General features: G+C 48.0%; 1 protein-coding gene and 1 long non-coding RNA gene across 3 annotated transcripts; one reads left to right on the top strand and one right to left on the bottom strand.

The window, feature by feature from the left end:
- Positions 1-4,427: 4,427 nt before the first annotated feature.
- On the bottom strand, positions 4,428-13,135 carry WBP2 (WW domain binding protein 2). 2 transcript variants are annotated; one of them, XM_065852614.2, is made up of 8 exons: positions 13,036-13,135; positions 10,724-10,832; positions 10,047-10,182; positions 8,370-8,462; positions 7,952-8,068; positions 7,611-7,733; positions 6,309-6,385; positions 4,428-6,056 (listed from the first exon to the last, which is right to left on the bottom strand). In XM_065852614.2, the coding sequence occupies exons 1-8, from the start codon at positions 13,092-13,094 to the stop codon at positions 6,003-6,005; spliced, it is 768 nt and encodes a 255-aa protein (XP_065708686.1). In that variant the 5' UTR covers positions 13,095-13,135; the 3' UTR covers positions 4,428-6,002. The 2 variants fall into 2 exon arrangements, with proteins under 2 accessions (XP_065708686.1, XP_071672421.1); XM_071816320.1 differs by having other exon boundaries at positions 13,031-13,123.
- Positions 11,912-13,352, top strand: LOC139829309 (uncharacterized). The gene is made up of 2 exons (XR_011741780.1): positions 11,912-12,159; positions 12,904-13,352. It is a non-coding gene; the product is annotated as an uncharacterized lncRNA (long non-coding RNA).
- Positions 13,353-13,758: the final 406 nt, after the last annotated feature.

The raw sequence follows: 13,758 nt of genomic DNA, 5'->3' as shown, positions 1-13,758 counted from the left end.
AGGCAAACCCTGCCCTTCTAGGAAGAGCAAAGGGGACTTCCGAGCACTCACACGGGGCAGGGCGGTTGTGAAAGCTGCATTTGCCCCGGGTGGAAGCATGGGTTGGGCATGGGACCCGCCGGCTGCACAGTGGGGACGTGTGAGGATGACTCCGGTCACACTGCCCACGAGGCAGTCAGCACATCGGGCACCCGGGGGCTTCACCAGCCAGATCCAGCCCCTCGGGATGAAACATGGCTGCGATGCCAAGCTCTGCTCAGAGCTGCTCCAGCGGCCCCAGGGTCCCGAAGGAGAAAGCCCAGCGTGTCCTGCCCACCCTGGTCCCACTTCCCTGCCATCCCCCGAGGACACAGAGCACAGGCTGTGTCCTTCAAGAGGTCACAGACTTCATGTATTAACCTGGCTGCCATTCACTTGGTTTGCAGCACCCCGTGACAGCTCTAAAATGTTTTCTCCATCACTGCCATTTGCTATGTGTATGCAGCAAATATTTCTTCCACCTCCCTCTCCCAGTGAGATGAATTCACTGTCAGCCACTGGATTTGTCATCCCCTCACTGCAGGGACAGGGAAGGGGAGGACACAGATTTCAAGGCCATTTCATCCACTGGTTTGGGGCACTGAGTTCCAAGCAGCAGGACCTACGGCCCATGTGTGAGCTGAAGAGGGACCAGGGTGGATGCCCGTGCAGGAGGAAGAGCCTGGGGCTGACACCAGGTGTGCCCCATGGTGCACATCAACCACCTCCGTGCCTGTGCTGGAGCACACAGGCCAAATCATGGACCAGCTTCATCGCTGAAATGGTCCCACCATGGCTTCACCACAACCTCTCCCCACACAGGTGTCAAAGTCTCCTGAGGAGCCCACAGAGCCACATGCTTGGACAACAGGAGGAGGCTGCAGGGCTGAACACCCCCCCACTGCCCCTGTGTCCCAGACAGACACACCAAAACATAAAATATTAGTGCAGCCGATCCCTGCTGCGGGGACAGCGACGTGTCCCAGGCAGAGCCCAGCCCTCAGGGAGCAAAGTACGCGGGGTGAAGGAGAGATCGGATTTGAGGAAGAGAAAGGAAAAGTTTAGAAAGACAAGATTTGCTGAACCGAGCTCACAAATGGAGTCCAAGCTGGTACCTTTTACTCCACTCTCTGGAGACCGTAGGAAATGTGAAGGATCCAACACGTAGGCAGCTGGGAGGATGCAGCCGAGGCAGATCCTGGTCTGTTTGCACCCCGAGGTGTGAGATCCAGCAGCCCCCGCTCCTGCTCGCTGTTGCGTGGGTCTCTTCACATCCCGCTGTGGCCTCTCTCAGTGAGGGCCCTTGAGCAAGGAGGGTGCTGAAATACCGGTTTCCAGTTCAGTCTCACGATGGCAGCTCCTAAAGCTGACTCACGTAGGAGAGCAGACGGGTGAGTAATACCCAGCACGGCTGCAAAGAAAACCCTTGTCTAAAATGACAATCTCCACCCTGCGTGTCCCAGCATTTCATACCGACCCACCAAAAAACCCAACATTCGTCACTTGGGCTTACTCGTACAGCTTTAAACCCGAAACCACCTCTTGATCGCAGCCTGTCTTAGTAAAACCCATCTCCTAACACCAATCTGGCAGTTGTTTAGGGCTGGAGGTGCCTGTGATGTGACTGCATCGGCCAACACGAGCTGCTCACTGGTGAGGGCTGGTCCCACTCCCAGCTGGGTCCAAACTTCACCCCCTGACACCTTCAGCAGCTTGTGAAGGGAATCGATGCTGCAAGACATCGCTCATAAATCAGTGTCCTTCATGCAGCAGAGGAGCAATTTGGTCACCCAGTGCTTGGAGAGCGGTGGGGAATCCTTGCAGCCCCTGAAGGAAGGCACCGGCCAGGCTGGCTTAACTGTGGTCCCTGTGATGGCTCAGCACATCCCCCCTAGCTATACACACAAAATAATGATTTTGGTTTTAATTTTTATGTAATAGGTTGCACAGAGCAGGAGTGCTCAAGGTAAAATCTGGGCAGAATGGTGGGGAGGAGCGGGGTTCCACCTCTTCCTTCAGCTGGAGGCAACCCTGAGCAATCTTGCACCCACCCCACCCTTCCAGAGTAAAGCTCTTCCCCAGCCCCCAGCGATACCAGCAAGATTTCAGGGCCAACAGTAGGAAATCTGAACGCGGTACCTGCAGTTCCTGCAGTAACAGGTTTTTGCATAAGATCTCAAAGCACTTTCGAAATACTCAGTTGCACCACATTGCTGTGAAGGAGGGAAATCGCGGAGTATTTAGAGTGGGGAAGCTGGCACAAGGTGCAGCGAGTGGCTTTTGAAATGAAGAGCCTAAGATCGGGAAGATAGAACTGTATGTGGCGGTAGAAAACCCATCTAAGCTGAAAGATTTTCTGGATCCAACACTAAGTTACCTATGCCCCCTATTTCTTTTTCAGTAGTATAATACCATCCAAATACTGGAATTTAATGGTATGGATCTAGCTTTCACATGGCAGCCTTTCTGCTGCACAGCTGATTAATCATTCAAGCAGGGACCAGATCTGGAGACATTAATGGAATATTAACGTACACCACTTCCTCCTGCCCCGCTCCCACCCCACTTCCAGACCCGCAATCCCACTTCCCTGCTTTAATATTTAAAATTTTCCATGTAGGCATGACCCATCCACCCTCTCCAAGCCCTTTCCAAACAGAACAGAGCTCCCGGTTCCCATAAGGAAGACAGCAGCAAGTGCTGAGTATCTAAGCCAAATCTGGGTTTTCAGGCTTTAATGAGCAAGGCAGATATCCAGCATCGATCTGGCCAAACCTGATCCCTCCTGAATCGTGCTGCTTCACTCAACCCGACATCTGCCTGAGCCTCGCTGAGCATGTGGCTTTCCCAGCCTTTTGGTCCTACAGCTTCAGCATTCCCAAAACGTGCCTCACCTTTCATCAGTTTGCTTCAAATACACCAAAAAGACCATGACCACTCTCTTTATTTTGACTTGCTCGTTTTCACCTCCCCATAGACAACACCAAGCCCGGAGGAACACAGACATTCACCAACAAAATGTTGTTTAAAAGCTTACAGCTCAGAAGGCACAGATTTAGCTAAGGCCTGTGGTGGGGAGAGGAATATTTCATTTGTTCCAGCCTGACTTATGCTCTCAACATATTTTTCCTTTTCCCAGGCAGCAGACATCATGGTGTCTCTGCAGATCGTACCACTGGTCTGCACTACTGGAAGAAAGACTCAGCTTGAACTGCAGAGCCAAGTTCTCATCAGAGCAGGTACTTGGCTGCAGAAAGACTTAAAAACCAAAACCAACTTGTGGGTTTGTGTGGACTGCTGGTGTGAGAGCTGCACAGTGAGCGGTGCTGGGCAAGGGACCTGGAAACTTCGTGCAGTTGATGTTTTCTAGGATCATGTCCGGGAGAAGATGGCAACTGGGGAAGAGCCTTTTTAAAATAGAACAGGAGCCATGGAGCACAGAATGGTTTCTGCAGCATCTTACAGTTGGACTGATGTGATTCAGGAAACCTTGATTGGAATTTAATTCACAAAATGGGATTTATTAGGTTCTTACTGGGCTGTAACCTTTTATCTCCTAATGCTTTCCTTCTCCGCCCACCTCTTGCTGCAGAAAACAAACCGAAGTGGCTCAGCCAGCTTTAAAATGGAGCAAAACAGTCAAGTATGAGGAAAGCAGAACCTGGAAGGGGAATGAAGCCAGGCGAGGTTTGGATGTTTCCTACAGAGCAGCTTCTGAACAACTGCTGCTTAACACTGGTCAGTGCAAACCAGAGGGACTCACCTGATCTCAGCAACCGCAGGACCAGATCCTGCGTGGAACGTCTCCTCCCCTGCCAAGCTAAAGCGACACATCTCATTCTGCTCACACGAAGGAGCAGCAGCTCTGGCACTGCTGCTGGAGCACACCCAGGAGATCTTCATGCTGCTGGAGTAAAAACTCCACAATTTTTCAGGAAGAGCTACCAGCTGGCCCACAGTACCTGAGAGAGTTCAGATCTAACTGAGCAGAACTACCCAGACATCTCAGCACTTAAATAAAAAAGGACAAAATTATGGATTGCTTCTAAATAAAGACAGATTTTAGAGGGAACAACTACGCTGTGTCTCTCAATTGCTTCTTCTAGTCATAGCTTATAACTTTAACAGGGACAACCGGTCTGGAAAGAACATTTGGGTAACGCATCTGGGTAAAGTGTTAAGCAGCCGCCTCACCGGTTTCCAACAGGAATTGCAAAACAGGCGGTTGTTCAAAGATTTTAACATCTTCATTTCACAAAGTCAGTCAAGAGAAACCAAGCAGCTACCACCATCAATGAATAGCCAAGGACGAAATCCAAGTGATTTTGCGGTTGTTAATTCTCCCTCTCCTCATGCAAAGCTACTAAGCCACCATCAAGTTGGCCCACTCACACAAATATGAATGAACATTTTAAGTTTTGAGCGGATTTCTCTTTACTTCACAGTCTTGGCAAAACAAATCTGCATTGAAAAAGTCATTTCACATTAATATATTAATCAAACATTTTCAAAATAAATATATATATTTTTAAATAACCATTTCTTTACATCACTGCAGTAGCAATTCTAGAAAAGTCAGTGCACAGGCAGTAGCAATTTCGTTAATCAGCTGGACTCAAACAAAAAGAAAACAAGAAGTGGGCCTTTTTTCTCTCCAAGCAGGCCGCATGCAGCAAGTCTCAGCAGTTTCCTAGCACACCATCTTTCCTCACACTTGCTGGGAAGGATTCTTCTCTCCCACAGAAACTGTCAGAAGTCAGTGAAATCTGATTTGTGCAAAGCTTTGTACAATACAAAGTTTTAGAACCGGGTTACTAATGGGTCCTGTAGAGGTTCCGCACACTGGAGTAGTTGTTAATGAGATTAATGAATCAAAGCTACGGAAGGAAAATGCTTGAAACCTCAGTCCAAGGAGCTCACATTCAGGTTACTGGGAAGTGAATTCACAGCTGATCAAGAAACACTGACAGCATCAAAAAACATCCAAATGAGCAGCTCAGTTATACCTAGCAGCTTAATCCAACAATTTGGATATTCTCTCAAGTGCTTCCAAGGCAGGACTAAAGCAACTATTTTCTCCCCATTAGCTATTAATTCACCAGTCACATCACAGCAGTAAGACACTTCACTGGCCAAAGAGTGTAACTTGTATTACAGCACACACAGAAAAGTGCATTATAAAGAGAATATTCAGGATTTAGTGTCTTAAGCCCACATATCCAACTGGAAAAAAAGAAAGTTAGTGTATCCGTATGATCTGTAACTAGTTAGATGCTGCTAATCGACCCTGTAACAAGTAGTGTGTTTTCTTGAGAAGCTTATCAGCATCACCTTACATAGTGCACAGCAAGGAAATTTGGAGGGCTAGCAGATTATTTGCTACGATTGTCAGGAATGACTTAGCTGAAAGAAAAAAAGTTAGTTTCACAGATATTTGAAAAATGTAAGAGACATCTATGTCCTCTGAGATCCCAAAGGCTCCCTCTGGAGCCCTTCCTCAGTAGCAGAGGGAAGAGACATGATGCGACACTCTGGAACACCCAGAGACATCCCTGCATCCAGAGATGCTCTTGGCTGCACACTAAGCTAGATTCAAGACCCTGCCAAGAGCTTTGCATCCATGTTATGAGCATGTTAATTACCAGTTTGGAGCAGTTCCTCACTCTAAAAAGGTATAATTTAAGTATCAGAAGAAACAAACATCAAGGGAAACAATCAGAGATGAAGAGAACCTCCAGTTCTAGTGATGCCGCACACAAGGAGAAGGGAATACTGTGGTGGGACAGCAAACCCTCAGGGCTCTGCAAGGTAACCCGGGCTGCCAAAATCTCTCCGCTTTCCCTGCACGTATCTACCGTTATAGTCTGTGAAATGTGTGTGCCTTGGGGGAAGGCTCTACTCCGCAGTGCTATGGACCATGCCCCAAAATTCTGACCAAATGGGAAGTAAGAAAGCGATGAGTTGTGGAGAAGTTCTCTGTCAGCTTATTGGTTTTTCTTGTCCTCTGGTGGGAAGTATGGAGGAGGGGGTGGCTGGTCCTGAAACAGACAGAGCAAAAGAATATCAATTCACAGCTAAAACCAATTATATATCAATTCACAGTAAAACCAAACCAAACCAAACAAAAACCATAAACAAACAAAAACCCAACCAAACAAAACCAAAACAAACAATAAAACACACACACAAAAACACAACAAAAAAAACCAAAATCAATTCAGACAAGCTTTGCTTGCCACTAAGAACTGCTCAATACACACTTGGGCTCCCACTGCAACACCAGAACTCACCGTGGGCATGTAGACATTATGTGGGTTGCCTGGGCTGTAGTAAGCGCTGGCAGCGGCTTCGGCAGCTTTCGCTTCAGCTGGCGCAGAAAGAGAAGTTACAAATTTGGTGGCGTGCAGAGAACTTTCACAATCAAACAAAAACTCTACATATTCTTGGCCATCAAGTGCTATTAACAGAGCACTATTTAACCAATGCTTGAGTTGCAAAATAGCTACAACAACCATGACAATTGAGCATTATCACTTCTAACTGGTAAAGATGCAGTTGTCACAGGACTGTCAGGTCAGAAGTGAAAAGGTCTCAAGACTTCATTTGGAAATGTCACCTGGGACTTGTCTGTTAGCCAAAAAATAGATGCTAACAGCAGTTTTGCCTAAATATGGACAACACCCCTTAAAAAGGCAGCCAACAAATCATCCTTCCTGGGAGTAAAAACACAAGACAAAACAAAAATCAGTGCAAGTTTATAGCAGCTCAGGGGATTCAGAGTTTAAAGGATGATAACTTATAAATATAATCCAGATCCTCTATTTCTGCAGAACACAAAAATCTTGTACAATCATCTGGATCAGTGCCACTTTGCAAATAATATTTCGAAGATGACGGGTCGTTTATTCAAACAAAAGAGAGAAGTTACAGATATTTGTCTGGATAAGAATTTATGTGGGAGAGATTTACGGTTGTGTCCAACCACAAAAGCTCTTTTTTCGGTTAGTTGGTTGTATTTTTTTGTGTTTCCCCCCTGCTCCCACGCAGATATCTTAAGATGACGTTCAAAAGAATTGTGATAAACCTCAAATGAGTGAAAATGCAACTGACTTTTCCCCAGCTCCTTTCCATTATCTATTCCTCTGTTCCGTATTATTTAAGCAAAAGTAACCAGATTAGAGGGAGATGGGGGAAGGGGAAGCAAATATCAGCAAAGCCACAGTTGCTAAATAAAATGGACTAGAAACATATTGCACCATCAATTATTTTTATCCATCTAACACAGCAAGATTACCACAATAGGGGGTTCACAAACTGTATTTATTTCTGCCACAACAAGAATAAATCCAGCTGCAAAATATCCGCTAATGGTATCCACCCTGGAGAGAATCAGGCTGGCCTCCAGACTGAGACGGATATACAAGGTTGGAGATTACGGGTGATCCCTAATCCCTCTCCTAAACAATTTTAGCTCCTAAGTGGAGCTTCTAATTTGACTCTACGTTCCCCAAGAGATAACAGACAAAAAAACCATGTTTGTTTCATGGGTAACAAAACCGTTGTGAGCTAATTCACCTGAACAGGTGTCTTACCTGCAGGAGTGGCGGGGAGGTCTGGGCCGCTGACAGGGGGTTCCATGGGCCCTGGGTAGGGCGGAGGTGGAAGCTGCATGTAACCCATGTCTCCATCCACCGTGGGGGGGCCCGGATAAAACTCTGTCAGGAAAGCAAATAGCACAGCAAAAAAGACTTAACTCATTTGAGCAGGTCACAACACACAGCCAATACAAGCCAAAGGCAAATAGAATTAAGCTCAGAAACAAAAGTTGCACAAGACAGCAGATCCAATCTAAAAGATTGTGTAAAATTTGTGTTTCTTCCTCTTTTAACCCTTAGTAACTAGAATAATCCCCATCCTCAGTTCCCAGACTTACCAGGAGGAGGTGGGGGATACGGATAGCCCCCATTAGCCGCAGCTGGTGCGAAAGCATAGGATCCATTTGGCATGTAGGAATAGCCATAAGCTCCATTGGGTATTTCACCTCTGGAGACTGGAAAAGAAGAGATAAAGCTGACTTCATCAAAACAACAAGCCAGCATCAAATATAGGCAAATACCTTCGATAAACTTGAAGAATCCTTATCTGAAAAACAAGTAAGCTCCATCCCAGCAAATCTGCTGTTCATTGTATGTGAAAAAAGTTATTTTTAAAGCAAGCATGTTCCAGATACAGCCTGAAACCCACAGGTATTTGAATCCAACCCGTTGCAAACCTAAAACTGCTCTTGCTGTGGGATGAAGGCAAAGCCTCTCGAAGCCACAAAACTGGCAGATGCTGCCAGACTCCTGTACCTTGCGATGCCACCTGCAGCATGCGCTGCCCAAACTCGATAGCACCTCCAGCTGAAAAGGTCATCTTGAATGTGGCAGATCCTTCCCAGCCACCTGCAGGGAGGAAAGACAGAATCCAGGTGTAAGGAGAAGCCATTTTTTATGCTATTTAGCTTTCATGCTTTACCTACAGATACCCTGTATATAGTTCTTTAAAGAGTTTATCCCAAATGTCCAAGAAAAAAATGCAGATAAGGTGGCTGAATTACCCTATTATCAGAAAATTTCACATTGGGCCGTATTTTTAGGTCAAGAGACACTTGAAGAAGAAATTTCAATGAGGAAGACATTCAAAAGCTTAATAAAGTTGTTCCTGTTTCCACACCAGCTGCCGACAGACCGAGCTACCAGGAGCGCTGGATTTGCTCTAGCTTTGTATAAGATTAGTGCAGAAGGCAGGGATTTTGTTAATCCTGTTTGCTAAAAAGCCTTTGCAACTACACCTAACTGTCAGCTATAAATTAGTTTGGGAGTTTGAGTGCGCAATGAATCAAAGAGCTTAATGAAAAACACGGTCCCATAAATCCATTAAAGTCCATGGAAGATATTTCAAGTCTGGATAATAATAATTAAAAAAACCCCACAACAGTGACATCTCATATTACAGACTGAAAAAGAAAAACATGCCCCAACAATGCATCAAAGCAGAAGCTGTGTCAGTGCTGAAATGGGCACATGTAGATTAAAGAGCTTTTTGAGCTAAACCAGACTCTCATGGCTGTTAAAGCAACATCCTCGTTAAAGGAGACAGCCTCTGGGGAAAATTCACCCAGATTCAGCTACAGTCATTTGCCTTTCACGCAGTTTAGAGACTTTGTCTTTACTGCTTGAGCCTCCTCTCACGCTGGCCAGTCCCACTTCAGTCCATAGAGAAGCTACAATGCCAATTTCAGGATTACACACAAGCCTCCAAAGCCATGCACTGTGATTTCAGTGCCACAACTAATAGACTAAATCAAGCTGGGGATGAAAGAGTTTACTGAACTATGTGCCTTTGGTAAAAAGGAGAAACATAAAACAGTGATTAAAAAAAAAATAATTCTTGAAAATGTCTACCACAACCTCCTCATTGAACATAACGAAACCACCCCTTGAAGACTCCCTAATTTCCAGGCAGTCTGTTCTCTTCCAAGTGTCATTTTTGCTGCTCCCATGCACGTTAACAATAGCATGTCTTTCCTTGAGTTGCACAATAAATTGATGGCAGAGAACAGCGTGCTGGAGATCTGCGCCTAAAAACCCAAACTGCTGCAGAAAGGATCATGAGCCTTTGGCACAGGAGGACCTGGATGCAGAATTAACAGGTAACCCCGACTGAGCAATGCAAAATGACACCCTCACTCTTGCTGACTCTGCTCTGATATTCACTCAGTGAGATCACTTGGCTGACTGAACTTCGTGTTTTGCACAGAGGGCAGGAACGAGATCAGCTGCAGGACAGATCTGTTCATTGTACCTGTACAGGGAGCAGATATGGGGAATATTTTTAGCTGCTAGTTTCAAAGAAAGAAACACATTTTAGCAGCACTGTAAAAACCCCTTTGGTCAGTATCCAGTTTTGGTTACACTGGATACTTAGTTTGCTATGAATTGTGTAGCTGAACAAAGATACAGAACATACATCTGTACTACACATACCTCCTGCCTCTGCTTTCACTGTGCCCTTGATATAATTTGCTCCAAAGACAGGCTGCTTAATCTCACAATCTTTCAACAAATAAAAGGGCATCACAAACGACTGCATAGCATCCTTTCCCTTCGATACGAAGATAATCTGAAAACAAAAATAACATTACAAAGGGTATTTAGAACAAACAGGAAACACAGCCCCGATTTATCATCTGAAGAGTCTTTTCGATGGACTGAAACTCCCCCCACATCTGAAGCTCCTCGTCAGTGCTGCAAGCCAAAAGCTTGAACTTGCTGCTCCTCACAAGGGCTCAAGGCAATTAAGCCTTGCAGGAAGACTGCCCTTGCCCAGATAATACTCCTCTCTTCCAGAGAACTCGCTGCTCCACACAGCTGTGATTTAGTAGCCATGCTGTTGTATTCAGCATTTCCAGGCCATTGCTAATTTCCACTCTTGAAGATGCCTGATAGATTAAACAGCTGCCTGTATAAGAACTAATCAGATTTATTATCTTTTGACAAATAGATAGGATATGCAATGAATTCATAATGCTCCCCAGAGGGAAAGGATGAGCCATACTTCAAGGGGTATTAGATTATCCTGACTTTCATGCATTGAGGACATTTAAATACAGAATCGCAGAGCCCTTATCTCCTTACACAAGATAAAGCCTTTTACTACTTACTCGGTAGGGAGTCAAGAAAACACTCCCTTTCTTGGTCCCTTTGAAGGCATCTGGCATAGGTTCGATATCACTGAAGGTAATTTCTATGTGATCGTAGGTCATCAAAACGCTGCAAACAAGACAAGAGAAGTGACACAGTGTTACAGCTCAAAGCAGAAACGCAATATGAATGTAAGCTTACTGACCTGCTAAAACCGTCTAACCTGAGGCCGCTGCTCAGCAGACAAAATCAGTCTCCTTTTTTTTTTTTGTTGTTGTTGGTAGTAGCAACTCAAGTAGCACTGGCTGCTTGTTCCTTCCTCAGCATGCTGGCACAGCTCCTGCTGCCTGCATAGCCAGGCACTGAATCTAGTCCACTGAACTGATGCACATCTCACTACACACACATACGTATTTTATCCTTTTTTTTTTAAAGTTGTGTTGCATTTCTGCTGGGTCAGTTCCCTAATTTGGCTCACCACAAGTGACACAACAGAGGAAGGACTGCTGAAGAAGGAACTGCTCAGGTTGCCTTATGCAACATGGCTGCTGAAGGACTAACCAGAACTTAAGCATCTCTGTCACAAAAATATGATCAAGAGGAACTCCTGTCTTGTCACTACACTTCATTAACCCCTGTCGTCTGCATTGACTTCTTAATTCTCAATTAGAAACTGACCTGATTAAAACCGGTGCAACACCTTCGCATGGATGCAGTGGCAACTTGTATTAACATGAGAGTATCCACATTAGGGACTCTAATCCCTAAAGCTGGAGAAACCTCCACCACCTTTATCTTTGGCAGCTTACGTGTTACCATTCTCATTCTCCTTTCCCTTCTGCCAGCAAGTACCTGTCCCTTCAACAAAGGCTCCAGATGGGCACAGGACTCTGCTCTCGCCACAGCATATCAGCTGAATTAACCATCACAAGCAGCCCGGGCTGCAGCAGGAGAGGTGACCCCTGATCCAAGACAGGCTGACAACTGGGAACAGTAACACGTTAAGCTGCTGTCATTGTTTGTTTCAGTGAACACAAATTTAAGCCCCAGAGTTGATCTTAATAAATTATCCTAAGAAGAGTCACATCCCAGTGGAAGTCAGGCGCAGAATTCCTATACCAATGTTTAACCGGCCTCATGGAAAGAAGCCCTGAAAAATGAACCGCTCCTTTGTCTCTGGAGCAGGTGACTGCCACGTCAGACCCGAGGAGGCTGGCAGACACGGAGGGCAAGGACAGCCCATTGCCATGCAGACAGAGGCAGCTCTGTGGAGGCTGTTTCCATGGTTATATCCCAGCACCTTTTTCCAATACTGTCGCTGCTTCCCAAACACACAGAGGGGGGTGTGTGGGTGTGCAAGGAAGCCAGCAAACTAAGCCAGGCCGGCGGCCAAGTTCTTCCCAAGCTCTTGGGCCGCTCTTGACCAGAGGCAACACTGCAAGGGCAGCACCGGCTGGTGAGAGAAGAATGAGGCCTGGGCCCAGGCCAGGATCTGCTGGCTGGGGGCTGAGCTCTCGGCAGAGGGACTGGGCCAGCAGCGGGGACAGCCGCAGGCGGGGGGACTGGGGACAGCAGGGGGGACGGTCACAGGCCGGGGGACTGGGGACAGCAGCGGGGGACTGGGGACAGCAGCAGGGGACAGCCGCAGGCGGGGGGACTGGGGACAGCAGTAGGGGACAGCCGCAGGCCGGGGGACTGGGGACAGCAGCAGGGGACAGCCGCAGGCGGGGGGACTGGGGACAGCAGCGGGACGGCCGCAGGCAGGGGGACTGGGGACAGCAGCAGGGGACAGCCGCAGGCAGGGGGACTGGGGACAGCAGCAGGGGACAGCCGCAGGCGGGGGGACTGGGGACAGCAGCGGGGACAGCCGCAGGCGGGGGGACTGGGGACAGCAGCGGGGACAGCCGCAGGCCGGGGGACTGGGGACAGCAGCGGGACGGCCGCAGGCGGGGGGACTGGGGACAGCAGCGGGACGGTCGCAGGCCGGGGGACTGGGGACAGTCGCAGGCGGGGGCACGGCAGCGGCCGAGGGGAGCGGTGGTGGGGCAGGCCCGCGGCTGAGGACCCGCAGAGCCCCACGGGGACACCCAGGGCCAGGGGGACACGTACAGTCCCTACCCCCGCAGGTAGAAGCGGGGAGGACGAGCCCAGCCACGCCGGTACTCAGACGGTTAATTCAGCCTCTTTTATTCCCCCTCAGGAGCCCCTCAGCAATGCGTAAACCCCCCGCCCCAACCTCCCCCTGAGGGGAAAAAGGGAAGGAGGGGGAGGCAGCTCCCCGCTACCCCCGGCGCCTGCAGCCGGAGGAAGGGAGAAGGGGATAGCACCTCACTTCTCGCTGTTGTTAACGATGACGCCGCCGCCCTCCGAGTGGTTCCTGTTCAGCGCCATGGCCGCCGCCTCCTCCTCACGGCGCCCGGCCCGCTCTGCGCATGCGCGGCCCCGAGGCGCCGGGCGGCACGGCGGGAGCGAGGCACGACGGGCCGAGCCGCGCGGGGCACGCTGGGAGTTGTAGTCCACGGGCCGGCCGCCATGACACCCCTTGCCTCTCCTTTTTGGGAGAGCTCTCCAGCGTGTTTATAAACCCATTAATCATCCCATCACACGTCCCGCTGACCGTATATAATAAAATGATTTTAGTTATTTCGAGCCCGCCTGAGCTTGGCAGCGGTTTTTTTTCTGGCTTTTCTGCTCGCAAAGGCACAGCCGCACTGTGGGTGGGAGTTCGCAGAGCACGCTGACACCGTTCAAACCAAATTTTGTATCAAAATGCTGTATTTTGCTGCGGTTTACTCCTAATTTTTTATCCTGCAGACATTTCCTGGCTGGCTCACTAGTGGGTAAAACGTTTTCCCCAGGAGTTTGTCCAGTTTTGCCTGCAAGAAGGGGCTGTTCGGACATCCCACACAACCACAAGTGATTTTTAACACCGTTTGGCAGGATCTCCGAGGGAAAAGCCCAGAATTAAATGAAACAGAGACAAAAATTGCACTTTCAATAGGCAGCATGGGCAGAATTCGGATGTTTGGTAGAGCAGAATAAAAACCGTTCCACA

The sequence above is a fragment of the Patagioenas fasciata genome, chromosome 18 (genome assembly GCF_037038585.1).
Source record: "Patagioenas fasciata isolate bPatFas1 chromosome 18, bPatFas1.hap1, whole genome shotgun sequence".
Taxonomy (NCBI): domain Eukaryota; kingdom Metazoa; phylum Chordata; class Aves; order Columbiformes; family Columbidae; genus Patagioenas; species Patagioenas fasciata.
The sequence above is the reverse complement of the archived record's forward strand: the minus strand, read 5'-3'. Positions and strand labels throughout refer to the sequence as shown.